General features: G+C 31.7%; 2 protein-coding genes across 4 annotated transcripts; both read left to right on the top strand.

Moving 5' to 3' along the window:
- Positions 1-311: 311 nt before the first annotated feature.
- LOC132742211 (uncharacterized) lies at positions 312-9,179 on the top strand. Of its 2 annotated transcripts, XM_060730542.1 has the most exons (7): positions 314-819; positions 1,316-1,411; positions 2,407-2,511; positions 5,504-5,638; positions 6,093-6,181; positions 6,858-6,946; positions 8,907-9,179. In XM_060730542.1, exons 1-7 carry the CDS (start codon positions 412-414, stop codon positions 9,164-9,166), a joined length of 1,182 nt encoding a protein of 393 aa, XP_060586525.1. In that variant the 5' UTR covers positions 314-411; the 3' UTR covers positions 9,167-9,179. The 2 variants fall into 2 exon arrangements, with proteins under 2 accessions (XP_060586526.1, XP_060586525.1); XM_060730543.1 differs by lacking the exon at positions 6,093-6,181 and having other exon boundaries at positions 312-819; positions 8,907-9,042.
- A 65-nt stretch (positions 9,180-9,244) lies between these two features.
- LOC132742212 (neuroendocrine convertase 1-like) lies at positions 9,245-13,464 on the top strand. 2 transcript variants are annotated; one of them, XM_060730544.1, is made up of 6 exons: positions 9,398-9,653; positions 10,155-10,252; positions 11,314-11,414; positions 11,643-11,763; positions 12,163-12,461; positions 12,978-13,464. In XM_060730544.1, exons 2-6 carry the CDS (start codon positions 10,155-10,157, stop codon positions 13,322-13,324), a joined length of 966 nt encoding a protein of 321 aa, XP_060586527.1. In that variant the 5' UTR covers positions 9,398-9,653; the 3' UTR covers positions 13,325-13,464. The 2 variants fall into 2 exon arrangements, with proteins under 2 accessions (XP_060586529.1, XP_060586527.1); XM_060730546.1 differs by lacking the exon at positions 12,978-13,464 and having other exon boundaries at positions 9,245-9,653; positions 11,643-11,767; positions 12,163-12,280.
- Positions 13,465-14,533: the final 1,069 nt, after the last annotated feature.

The following is a 14,533-nucleotide window of genomic DNA, read 5'->3' on the forward strand; positions in this document are numbered from 1 at the left end:
AATCAGATAGCCTCTTGTTTCGATGCTCTTTCTATTAGTTATTATTGTTTTGTGTGCTATTGAAGTTTCTTTTAATTTATTCAATTTTTTATTACATATGACACAAATAGTTAAAACGTTTCAGTTTTTTTTAAATATACATCATTACATTTCAGACTAAATTGTTTTACCAGTCAGTTAACTACTGAAACCATTAGCCTAGTTACGAGACAGGGCAACATTTAAGATAATAAAATAATTGATAATATTGTTAACATTACTAAAATGATATCATACCTATATACACATATTGAAAGTGTTGTAATCATTTGCTATTAATTTACATTTAAACGAAAATTAAACGACACGGCGCATACTTTAATTTTCGGCAATATCGTTAACATGAGTTAGTACTTAAGATAATAAAAAAATATGGAATTTGAAAAAATAATAACCAAATTAATGATTATACTCAAATTAACTAAATATTGTTTTACAATAAATGCTGATATAATTCCCGATGATATTGACACAAGTCTTTCTGGGTTCCAGTCAAATGTATCAATAAACTATGGTACCAAACAGTCAGACAACCAGGAAGAAGGACCTAGTACAATGCTGGGACAGGTTGGAGATTTGGACCTGGACGAGTTGGATATCGGAATTGAAAAATGTAATTTCTATACAGTGAATAAAACACTTCAACAAAATGTAAATGGAACTTTAATTAATTCAAATAATTCCGGTGAAAGACAAAAATACTCTATACAGATACCAGAAAATTATACAGAAATATTTGTTCAACATGCCAAAATAATTGGACTTTTCTACGTTGAAAGGGTAAGTATCATTTTATTATTGATTCTTTATCGATCCCACGAGAATTATTGCACAGTTAATTTCGCGTATCATTTCATTTTTCGTTCTTTGAAAAGAATACTCGCGCTTATCCTTTCTAGCATTGATATTTGGTAGTTTTGGAAATATTTTCTGTTCAAAGCATTGTTTTCTCTGACATTGAGAGTATAAAAAGTTGAGTTGTAAAAAGGGTATTTATTATTATTGGTATTGAATTAGAGAATGTTTGTAGGTAAATTTATGAAAGAAAAAAGAAAACGGTTATAAAATGAAGTTTAAAAAAAACACAAGCAAATTATATATTTTTTTACCTGAGAAGATATCGTTATTTTTTAAAATGATAATGACGTTTTGGTCTTTTTCTTCCCGGGCGTGTTTCACTTACTTTACAAACTACTAGCTGCAATCACACTGACAAATACTATGATATTTATGTATGATTTGATATATATATTTATTATTATTATTTAATTCGCAGATCGTTTCCAACATTCATTTATTTGAATATGCTAACAAAACAGGCAAACTGGTGGATATTAAAAAGTTGAAAGCTTTAATTTCGTCTGAAACAAAGGTATTGCATGATATTGTTACTATATGATTTAATAATGTAAGAATATTATAATTTATAATTGTCAATATAGGAACCACTGTCTACCACCCTATTTTTAAATGTTATTCTTACATTATCTTACATTATCTTTTAAGAAATGGCTCATTTGGGGTTTTTTATATGACGAGGATAGAAGTGTTGTTTTTTTTTCTCGAGATTTTACATTATACAATTCGACCGATAACTTGTGTGTAAAATATAAGATCTTTCGATCAATCCATTGTTTTAGAATAAACATTTGAACAAAGGCACAGTAAGCTTAGATACATTTTTTTCTATAAAAGGGCAATATAAAAAATGTGTTTATAAAATGTTTAATTAATAATGGATTAAGGGCATGATAAATGATTACTATACGAAGGCAGTGACCATAAACGTGAACTAATTTCTCATATAATTAGCAAAATGTAAACAAACGAGTATTTTGACTTCCATACAAAAAACTCAATCACTATAACACTTCTGAATGCCAAACTACAAAAGAATGGTTAAGCTGTATATAGCCAGTAATTAACATTTTTGGATAGTGGAACACGGCATCAAAAAATGTTTTGAGAAATAAAGATGAAGTCATTGTTTTGGCGTAATGGGCAATTAATTGTGTAACATGGCGGTTTAAAATCTTTTAACTCAGCTCAGAATAATCGCAATCACAAAAACACAAGTTAATTATGAATTCATTTCTTTACTATCTTTGTAATAATTCTAAATTTGTAGTTTTTTGGTGTATCTATGAAGGATTTTTAAATTCTATATTTGAGACATTTAAAACCTTAGTAGAGCTGCTTTAACAAAACAAAAATCATGACTTTATTGGCTCTATTTAAAATCATGTTCAACTTTTGCTACAATTATAGTCTGATGCATGATTTGATATAAGATTAAACTTCACTTTTTTTATAAAGATTAGCCACTATTCTAACATAAAACAAACACGTGTCTGTATGTTATTATAGGTAATAGCTATTGAACGTTATACCACGGCAACTGTTATTGTTAAAGTACCTGATGAATCAAGAAAATTAAACCTTCCTCTACAGAGAAATAAAAGAAATTTTGAGGTAAGATAAAAAGATTACTGAGTTAAGATAAAAAGGGACTATGATTTAATAACATTTATTACTCAATTTGTCAATTTATACCATGTAATTTTAAATAAAACATTCCGCGTAAATAACGGATTATTGAGTGAAATATCTTCTGTTAACAACACCAATGAAACTCTCTTTACAGATGTTTTTGCAGATATTTATTATAAAAGATACATGTGTTAAATTAATGCTGTAAATACATATACACATATGACTGTCGATCATTATGTACTTTATGATTATGTCAGTCGCACTTACACATCAAAATTAATACAAAATGTAATAACTGAAACCTTTTCAAGAGTACACAATAAATATTACACAGAAAAATAAACAACATTAAAATATTTGATGTGTTTACTTTCTATGTCAGTACAATATACACTCGATGAACAAGTGCAACAAAAGATAACAACAACAAAGAAACATGATTAAACTAGGGTTATCGTTTAATGATAATTATTATCACGTGAATATGTACATGTCCATACATTTGTAATAAATAGATATACGACTATATATATATATAGGTAATTCATAACATAAATAAATCTATTATTTTATTCCACGACTACGCATTCGTCAATTGTATAAATAAATGTTGATAAATTAGCATCAGTGATATACTTGCTATTTTCCTTCTTGCTTTGATGCTATCAGATCTGTGTTTAAATCAAATGGCTATTGACTGAATGAATTTATGAATTCCAATTCTATTATAAATCAAATGATTTGATCATTTCAATTATACACGTGCCGAGGGCAAATGAGAAGATAATAATATTGATCGTTATAGCGCACGTGCTATACAATTTAAAAGCTGCGCTTGGATGTTAATAATTTATATCAATTAATTAAATCAAACCGCTGCTTTAAGATTAAATCACGTGACCATCCAATATATTTCGAGATTGGACGCTGTAGCACCCAATATATGTATTCTATATTGAACAATTTTGTATGTAATTTCAAGGATAAAAGCCTTAAACTTCTAGAATTATCTGAATATATTCTACTAATAGTGTTCAAAGCGCCTTGCGAAAATGAGTTTTACTCGTCAAACCATAAAAATAATAGATCACATTTTGCGATTCCTCAATATCATCTTGATGTAAAATAAACATGTTAACATGGCACAGGTACAATGCGGGATATATATCATTATACATGTATATTTTAACTCGTTTTTAACACAGCTTGAGATATCATATTCGACTCACCTTGTGGCTCGTCTTCAGCAAATATACTACTCAAAATTTGCTAAGTATCACTTTTTCTACAGTGCATTACTTTTGTGTATTTGTAATAAATGTGAAAATTGATTCAAAAGAATTAGATATGATTAGTTAGGAATTGATTTTTATGAAAATAATGACAATGGAAGTGTTCTTTGACGTGTGTCTGTTGCGGAAAGAGTGTGCTTGACGAAAATCAACATTTTGGAGATCACAAAGTGGAATAAAAAAATCTTGCAAATCAGGAAATGGTTGGCGTAGGGTGTTTAATATCGAGTATGGTGTCCGCGGGCATTAATTACGGCCTGGCATCGCCGCCGCATGCTGCTGATGAGCCTGCGGACCTTGTGATGAGGAATCTGGGCCCATTCCTCTATGATTGCATGTCTAAGCTCCTGAGCTGTTGTTGGTTGGACGTGGCGTGAAGAATGACTTGCAGCATATCCCAAGCATGCTCAATTGGATTTAAATCCGGGAACCTCGCTGGCCAATCCATGCGAACTATAGTTGCCTCCTCAAAATATCGGTTTGTGATGAGGGCTCTGTGTGCACGGGCGTTGTCATCCATAAGAATGAAATAAGGGCTGACTGCGCCAGCGTACGTGCGTACTTAGACGTCTAACACCTTACTGCCGTCAGTGTACCGTTTTCAATGATGTGTAGGTCAGTTTTCCATTGAGCGCTTATTCCGCCCACACCATGACTGAACCCCCGCCAAAACGGTCGTGTTCTTCAACGCATGGTGGAGCTAAGCGCTCATTTGGACTTCTCCATACCCTAACCCGTCTGTCCGTAAAGTCATCACAAAACCTTGACTCATCAGTGAAGAGGACAGGGGTCCAATCATTAACTGTCCATGTAACATGAGTCTACGTCCATTACAAACGCTCTTGAATATGGCGTTGTGTCAAAGGAATGCGAATTGCTGGCCTCCGTGACCTCAACCCAGCATCATGCAACCTGTTTCTAACAGTTCGTGTGCTTACACTCACACCAGTTGCATTCTAGAAGTCGTTACGTAAGGTCGTAGCGTTCGAGAACCGTTGGCGCCTGGCCTGAAGGACATTAAATCGGTCCCGACCCTCGACGTGGCCCTGCAAGACATTTCCAGTCATTTGGAATTGGTTCCACATCCTGGAGACAACGCTCTGTGATACCCCAAGGACATGGGCAACGTGCCTTTGTGAACGGCCAGCCTCCAACATTCCAATACCCCTGTTCATCTCATCTTCATTAAGACGACGTCTAACCTGTCAATTTGCCATAGTTTGTTAATTTCGAACAGAGTTTTACAATAAAACGAGAGAAGTATTGCTGCTTGTACACGTTTAAGTGAAAGCACATGACCATAAAACACCAAATTCCATGGGTATACTTTTCCACGTGCTAATCGTGCAAGGTGTAATGACAAATCGATAACTTAAGTACACGATTATGAGGTCCCCGTACAGATGTATCGTTAGCAGAAATATGATTTTAATACGATGATAATAGGACTGAAATATGCAATGTCAAAAAGGCGATCCTTAGCAAATTTTGAGTTGTATATATTCCCGTATTGTTAAGTAATGTGATAAACAACCAACATATAAGAAGGAAAGCCGTATTGATCAGCATTTGTGGCCATCTTCATTTCTATAAAGAAATGAGTCTGTGCCAACGAATTATTTGTTATCAATATTAATTCTTAATTATTTTTAATATTATAATTTTGCATTTGCCCACAGGAAAATGTTTGTTTTCCGTATTATGACGAAGATACGTATAAAGCACAGCGTCTTGGATACACTGGTCGTGGGGTAACTGTAGCTGTGGTGGATAACGGCGTCAACGTTAATCATCCTGATTTAACGAATTCTTCCGTAAGTTATCTTAGCTTTTTCTGGATCCATACTGGTCGTAAACGCGCTATGTTGGTTTTGTCATAGCGCGTCTCATTAATATTTATAGAAAGAACGTGTGTCACGAATTTGCTCTAATGTTACGGCAAACGACGTGACAGTTAATATCTAAAGCGCGTTGTTTAAAAGCCGGTTAAAACCGTGTTGCTTGTAGTCTATATCTAGAATATTCGCATCTTTTTAAGAATACGAACAATATGGCACTAGCTAGCATGTACTTTTCATGTATCTTTGACCTATAAAATTATATCATGTGAAATATATATTTCAGTTTTAAAAATGACACAGAATGGAACAAATGTGATAAACTCATCATCAAAAATTTTAAAATCTTTATTTAAAAATTCTTTTCATTTAAGGAAAAATTCTATAACATAAATTTAGTTTTAGCATGCATTTATTTCACTTGTTTAAGGATATCTACAAATCTAAAAGCTTTGTTGCAACAAACAACATTTTACCAACAAAACTGCATAACTACAAGGAATACGACAAGATAGTAAGGTAATATAAAAATATTTTACCGAAATTATCCATGACTTCAATCACATGTCCGTGCCCGTAAAAGCGATATTGCGCGGCCTTGCAAATGTATTAACCAAACGTGCATTGTGCAAAGCATTATACAAATAGCGAAAAGTCAAGCGAAATGTTAATGCAACAGTACCAGCCCTTGAGTGAAAAAGGTGATAGTTTTATTTTACTGTAAACATTTTCTTATTTTCAGTGAGTGATACATCATAAAACATGGAATGTTATACACGTTATATTCGTTTAGCCTTTAAATTTTAATTCATTGAACTTTATTTTACTGTAAACTATTTCTTATTTTCGTCGAGTGATACATGGAATGATATATATTCTTTTAGACTCATATTTTTATTCATTGAACTGTCTGAAGAAGAAAAAATATGCTTTTGAGAAGCCCGCAAGATATTTTATTCAACTCCTTCGGTAAATTCAGTATGAACCAGTTATCGAACTCCTTGTGTATGATTATTGTTTGTAGTTTTGGAACTATGTAACTATTAGTAGCAAACATATGATGTTCTTTGTTTGTGATCATGGAACTATAGCTATTATTTGTAGTAACAGACATATAATGGTGTTTGTTTGTAGCCATGGAACTATAGGTATTATTTGTAGTACCAGACATAAAATGGTGTTTATTTATTTGTAGTCATGGAACTATGGTTGCCGGTCTTATTGCAGGACAAACTAACAACAAATCATGTACAGCAGGCATTGCACAAAATACAAAGATAGTCGGTAAGCATCAGTATTATGATTGTTGTATTTTCAAAAATAAGTAAACATGGCCATTCATAATAGAATTATAGTTGATACCGTGAAATTTACAATTAATGTCTAACAAATGCTAAATTTTATAATATATATAATATATATATATATATCAACATTGAAGACAATTGCAATGTATTTAGAATTATTTAAATCACAAATTATCATGGTAAAAAGATATTATAGAGGATATTTGTATGTTAATGTGTAAGATGAAATTTTATTTCATAAAACAATATTCTCACGAGTGAGAATACTGTTTTTTAAAGTTCATGAGATGAAATAAAATTACACCTTACACAACAAACAAACACAATTTCTTTTTATTTTATGCTTAAAACAAGTTTAAATGAAGTTTCCTCAATATTAACTATATTTTTAAATCTGTTTTCCCCATTAGTAGCCTTATTTTAGTCAATTTACAAAAAGTCTTAAGCTGAAAATTAAGTTCGACAATCAACGTTAAATTGCGGTGATATTATGTATTTTATTCCAATTACATGAATAATCCCTTTTTTTTTAAAAAAAATAAAAACAATTCTAGTAGAAAAAAGTCACACCATCCGACCTTATTTCCGTTACTTAAGGCGAATTTATATTAGACCAGGCTTTGAGTATATCGGCCGCTATTTTTAAAAGTTGTGTATTTCACGGGAGGAAAATAATTGTGTTTCATTCAGATGGATATAATTTGGATTTGTTAATCATACATCTGTTTATAAGAAAGGAAACTTATTTGAGATTGTTACAGACAATTAATAATTATTGGCAGATGTTAACATTCAAAATTGAAAGGCTGTCTTACGAACGATGGGTTGTTTACTTATTCTTCGGGCTGATGACTGTCATTGTTTTTGCAATAGGCAGTTATTACTCGTAGACTACTTAAATGTGCCCAAAAGTATCCAAGAGCAGTTTTGAATATGGAAGGAAGTGTAGTTTTCAGATTGTAAAAATGAAACAAACATTTGGAGACGATATTTGTTGATTGGTAATTTGAATGAATTAAAGCAAGTTTTTCCTTTTAATTATTTTTGAAATTAAAGTTATTTATCAATTCCATCTTTGCTTTTCTCTAAACAGCCCCGACAATGTCAGAATTGTCAGCAAAAATAAATTAAAGTACCACATGGGGAAAATCTTAAAAAAGTAGTCTCGTCATTGAATGGTGTGAAATTATATTTCGATAATTTTCGCTATGAAATTATCAAATATAATGTTCACGGATAAATCAGTTATCCATTCAAAAACATAAAATAAAATGCAATAAAGTCATAAAACCTTTCTCATGATACAATATTATGCATATCACTTTAAAGAAAAAAGAGCATTTAAAACACTATATAATAATATCAAGGTAAGTTTATCAACGGAATTTAAGTGGTTTGTGGTTTGTCGGACTCTACACATGGGTATTTGCCGTTTTCTAAAAGAAGATTTTGGTTACTTACTTCACAATTTATTTCTCTGACAAGTTGAGTTTTTGGTTTATTCTCAGTCTCAAAATCATGAAAGCTCTGATATTGTCTCTTGTCTCACTTTATAGTATAAAGGACAGTCTTATCAGTACATGTTTCCATATTCAATAACATTTATGCCTAAACTGTTACAATAATTACATTTTCTTAACTCAAGAAGTGTACTTAGTTAATGTTAATTGGAGCAGTTACACTTCTAAATGTTGCTAAGGACCCTCTATAATTCATATTATACACTTGAAGACAGTAAGGTTCAACTTCATATATTTGCTTGAAAGTTCTATACAACTTTAATTTATTTTACTATGATTCATCGTTGGATACCCACGGTTGATTAACATGTTACATCACATGTATGAAATGTTAATGGTCTGTGGGTTTCCGACTATGATCAAACAATTTTGTTAAGGCGGGGTCACAGAGCTAAAAATATGCACTTTTCATTCCAGTACTGAACGTGGTCGAAGGAAATAAAGATTTTTTAGGCATGGGGTTCACATTCAATGATGACCATGTGCCGTCAGCTCTTGAATATCTTAGAAATGAAATAGATATATACTCGTGTAGTTTTTCAAACAGTGTAATGTTTGAGAAACAATCGTTGCAGACGAAAGTTGTTCTAAGAGAAGGAGCAGAATATTTAAGTGTTTTTATTTGTTTCTGTTTAGTTTATTTTCTTTTGTTTATTTTTTTTAATTTCATAGCGTGATACATTTGAAAATATTGGTTTAACATTGTAAGTCGTTTAGAAAAAACAGTACGTGGTTTATACGTCAGTATTCTTTGCCCTACGTTTTGTCCAATAAGAAACCCTATATCTAAATACCAAAAATTCTGACAGTCTGTAATGTTCACAATAGTTTTTTTTTATTTAAACGTCGCGTCTATCTGGATAAACACAACGCGTTCCTGAAAAAAGTAGGTCAACGACATATTTACACGCCATATCTCTATGACGTATTTTTTACTTACAGGGTCGTTACGGTAAAGGAAATATTTTTGTTTTTTCTTCTGGTAACAAGGGACGAGATGTAGGTATATATGACTGTAATGGAAGCGGATACTCTAACAGTATATACACAGTTACTATTTCAAGTGTAGGATCACGTGGTACAGTGCCAAAGTATGCAATTCCATGCTCGTGCGCGTTAGCATCAACATTTGGAGACACGAGGTCATCTGGAGATGAACCTTTGGTAGTAGCTTACGATGTTTTCTTTATATTCTACAGTAGCATTCATGAGAATTAATCAGGATATTTCGTATACAGGACTGATGTAGCCTAAAATCGGTATAACTATGACCCCTGTTTTAGCTGTATAAGGTCATATCGGGAGCGATCATCACTTTTGCTAGTATGGTCTTTATCTAAATTAACTTTTGATATGCAGTTGACTTGTGTGGACATCAAAACGGATATAATGTCGACCCGATCAAAATTTAAATATTTTTTTTTTTTATATTTTTCCTCAAAAGTCTTAATTAGCTAACCAATATCTTTAATATTTTGTACGAAATACTTACTGTACATGAACATGTCACCAACTAACTACATGTAGTTTTGGTTTGAAGTCGATCGGTAAGGGTCACAAAACTGTTCTTCTCCCCAAAGTCTTAACAATATTTAAGCATTGTCAACTCAGCTACGAAAGCAGAAAAAAAACATTGTTTCCAATTTCTCTCACACAATTTTCCAGATGTCGACAGCATTGGGTGAAGGTTTTGGATATTTTACCGGCACTTCAGCGGCTGCTGCCAAAGCATCGGCTTTAATTGCAATGACACTGGAGGCCAGGTATTGTGTCTTACATATAATCATTTTAACCACTGATCGATTTACTTCAGATTGCCTTTTGTGTAAAGACAAACTGTCATTCAAAGGTTAGTCTAACGTTATGTTATCAACTCATCAATTACAATTAGAGTTTTAATGTCCCATCCATGACAACTAACATTGCCATTTATATCTGTAAAATACCCGGTGCCATGTTATTCCCTGCGGTCTGGAGACCGCAGGGTATTGGTACGCGTTTAACTTTTGAGGCATGGAGGAGCACGTGACCTGTTTTCGGTACACGGAGGAGCATGTGATCTATAAACCGTACATGATTGGTTAATTGACCTTTTCGAAAACCTAGCTAAATACCGTTTGCCGGTACGTTACGGATTTACCTATTGGGAATTAGTCCGAATTACACATACATGTAATTAAGAACAAAAAACTATAACATACGTGATATTTCTAATTTTCTATAATTATTTTACCGTTTTAGGTGGAAAACTTGAATGATGTGTTTGAAAATTATCAATGTTCTTTAATATCTGTCTCAAATTTTACAAACAATCAATTGTTTATACTGAAAATCTACAAAATTAAAATATTCGTAGTGGCATCTGCCATAATAAATATAGATATTTTCTGCGTGAACTTGTGTGTTTACTTTATTTTATTTTATTTTTGCTCGGAATTATTCATAAAATGGTAGGCTTATTTAATCATTTTCTAAAAAGAAATAATTGTTTTATGTTCGACCTTCTCCGGTCTTCAACGGTCACCAGTTTCGAAAGACCTTCTTCAATATTGATCGATTATTGTCAACTATATTCCTGATACAAATGTGGAAAATAGTTAAATGAAATATCTTTATATCATTAAAACATTAAAAATGTTCCCCGCAGGAAACCATTTTACTTGTTTAGTATTTGGAATCTATTTAAAACCAGGTACTAAGAATGTGCTGACTATGTAAAGTACTTACAATATAATAATACTTATAATGTGAGTATATATAATAACAATTTAACACACTAATAACCACTTGGTGAGAGCATGCTTTAAGATTGAATCAATTTCAGACCATCTTTAACCTGGGAAGATATACAGCAAATTATCGTGTTTTCTTCTTCGTTTTCGGGTCTTGAGCGCAAGGGTGAGAAGAACGGTGCGGGGTTATTATGTAAGTATAATATGGAACATTTCATAACATTATTGCTTGAAACTGTTTTGAACTTCTGTAAACTTTTAACATAAGCTTGTTTTATTTTTATTGTGTGATATGGTTGATAAAGATAAAGATATAATAAACGTAAACTTAGAGATTATAATAATGAATTTAGAACTGATTACCACATTCTTGTTAAATATTGGTGCAATGTAAGCTAAACACACAACATTTTGTATTCAGATGATCCATATTTCGGTTTCGGATTAATGAACGCTACAGCCATGATTCAACTAGCGAAAGATTGGACATCATATCAGCGAATGAACGTCACAGTTAAATTCACTACAAAACAGAATAAAATGCGAGTATCTATTTTCTTGAATCTATGCAAAGCATTGCTAAATATTATGAGGTAAAAATAGCATTGATAATAAATATGATGATGATAATAATAATAAACAGTTCAGTTTTATTAAGCAAACCGGCATAATATCATTTGGCCAATTTAACGATTGTATAGTGAAGAATGATAATAACATTAACAATAATGATGTTGCAGCTGCTGCTGATGAGGATAATAATAATAAGAAAAAAGAAGCAAATCAAACAATAAGACATGGGAAAAAGAATCTATATCATTTAATATAACAAAAATTTTCTTATGTTGAGGATAACTTGTTTGTTTGGTGTTGTTGTTTTTGTTGTTGTTGTTTTTAGGGGATGTGGATTGTTGTTTTATCATTTTTAAATTATATTTCAGGAACAATAAGAGATCTTTTCAATATTCACAGAAGAGTACACAGAAAAGTTGTTTATCATACATAGAGCACGTTGTTGCACACATAGAGTACATCCATACTGCAGACAGGATCCCAGTCATCACGCTCTGTTCACCACAAAAAACATGCTCGATACTCTTGCATGGCAATTTACGGAATGGGGACGGAAAAGAGAAGCTTACAGATAATAGCGAAATCATAATATCGTGGGACTTTATGAGTGTACAATTTTGGGGAGAAAATCCAGTCGGTAGATGGAGTCTTGAAATATCAAATTCTGGTATGAAGTGACCTGTTTTGAAAATTATGAAGGAATGGAATGATAAAGATAAAAGCTAAACAGTCATTCCCTTAATCTGTGTCAAGCTCACTATTTAGTTAGTTGATGATAAAATGTGATGCTACAATGCATTCGATATCTTCCAAAATACACGACTCCAACAATTTTGCGTAACATTTAAATATTTTATTGGAAATAAAATAAATTTAATTGAGTGTGTAAAACCAACTTATTTTACTGGTTGCTTTTTTATTCTGGGTCAATATCTTTTTTAAATAACAGAAAATGGAATCAAATCATAACCGTTTTTGTTTGGATTGTATTATAATTAATGCATGACTGTTTCATAATTTAAAAAATTTAATTTGGGAACGCTTCAAACAGGATTAAATTTTATTAATTGAGACGATTTGTACAGTATATGTAAACCCAATATCTTGATATTTTCACGATCAAAAAAATTATTTTATTGTAATATTTTCATGTCAAGAGCTTATCTTTTTTCTATTGCAACAGACGGGCATACATTTATAAAGAACGTTTCTGTGACTTTCTATGGAACCTATGACCTTCCATTCTCAAAGAATTTTAACTTGACATTCAGGCGCCAACGTAAAAGAGCTAGATGTGCCGTAGATAGTAAGAACGGTCCGTCAAGACCTTCGACTGAAGAATCATCAGATGGTACAAATCTAAAGACATATTTGCCAATTTTTGTTCCAGTCGGTGCAATCCTCTGTATTGTAATAATGGTAGTTATTGCGATTTTTTTTAGGAAGACAGAAAAACTAAAAGTATCAAGTGCTGGACACAAAATTGAGCAAACAGATACTTTAATGAAAGACTATGCCATACCTCAGTAACTTTTAATGACAATAAAAATCAGGCAGAAATGAAGTGGATTAGATAAAACTACATTTTGACTTAAGTTCTATGCTCTTTTACAGTCTTTGCTGTTTGCCATCCTGATCATAATAGAATAAAAAAACATCACGGTAAAATTCCTAATATTGAAAGCATTATAACGCTGAAAATATTGTATTTTGCAGTGAAAAAAAAACGCGTAAAATATGTCTTGTTTTCAAACTTTATGTTTTCTTCAGAACAGAAAATTAGAATATAATGCTTACAAGTGTCGTATATTACGCAATGCTTAGCTTCATTTATTCGTGACAAGCCTGAAAAAATTTATTATAGGAGACACTTGTTTGGTATTCTATTTATTATGTTTTAGTTTAAAATTTTAATTTGGGTAGCTTTTTTAAATAACAAAAACCTCTCGAGTTCATACCGCACGCAACAATAAGCACATTAATAGACCTTATGGTCATATCAATAAGAAAAAGTCCCGAATGTTTCTGTCAATTTCATAAGAGACTTTAACATTATTTTTTTCGGTTTAGAAAACAACATTTTGATATTTTCAAAATAACATAGTTTATTTTATGCTTTTCAGTGGATTACTGATTTATCCGTGAAAATAATATTTGATAATTTCACAGTGAAAATTATCAAAATATAATTTCACCTTTTTCAATGACAAAACTACTTTTTCAAGATATTCCCATTGTGGTACCTCATTTTATTTTTACTGACAATTCTGACAATATCAGGCTGTTAAAAAAAATAGCAAAGCTGAAAAAGATAAATAACTTAAATGTCAAAGTAATAAAGAGAGAAAACTTACTTCTATTCCTTCAAATTCCAATCACAAAATTTCGTCTCTAAATTTTTTTGTTTCGTTTTTACAGTCTGAAAATACATTCCTTCCCCATGCTAAACTGCTCTTGATGACATTTGGGCATATTTAAGTATCCTACCAGCAATAACTGCCGTATGCTTTATGATAAATTGAAAAGCATTGATAGCCATCACTCGTAAAATAAGTAAAACAACCCAGCGTTCCTTACAATGCCTTAGCAAGCTTCCAAGTTTTCCATTTTCCTAGCTCCTTTTCTGAATGTTTTCACTTCTGTCAACACTTATTTTTTGTCTGTTACAATCCTCAAATAAGTTTTCTTTCTTTTAAAAAGGTGTATGACTAACAAATCCAAATTATATCCTTCTGAATC

Source organism: Ruditapes philippinarum, unplaced genomic scaffold (assembly GCF_026571515.1).
Source record: "Ruditapes philippinarum isolate M1 unplaced genomic scaffold, ASM2657151v2 ctg7612_1_1_1_1, whole genome shotgun sequence".
Classification (NCBI taxonomy): Eukaryota; Metazoa; Mollusca; class Bivalvia; order Venerida; family Veneridae; genus Ruditapes; species Ruditapes philippinarum.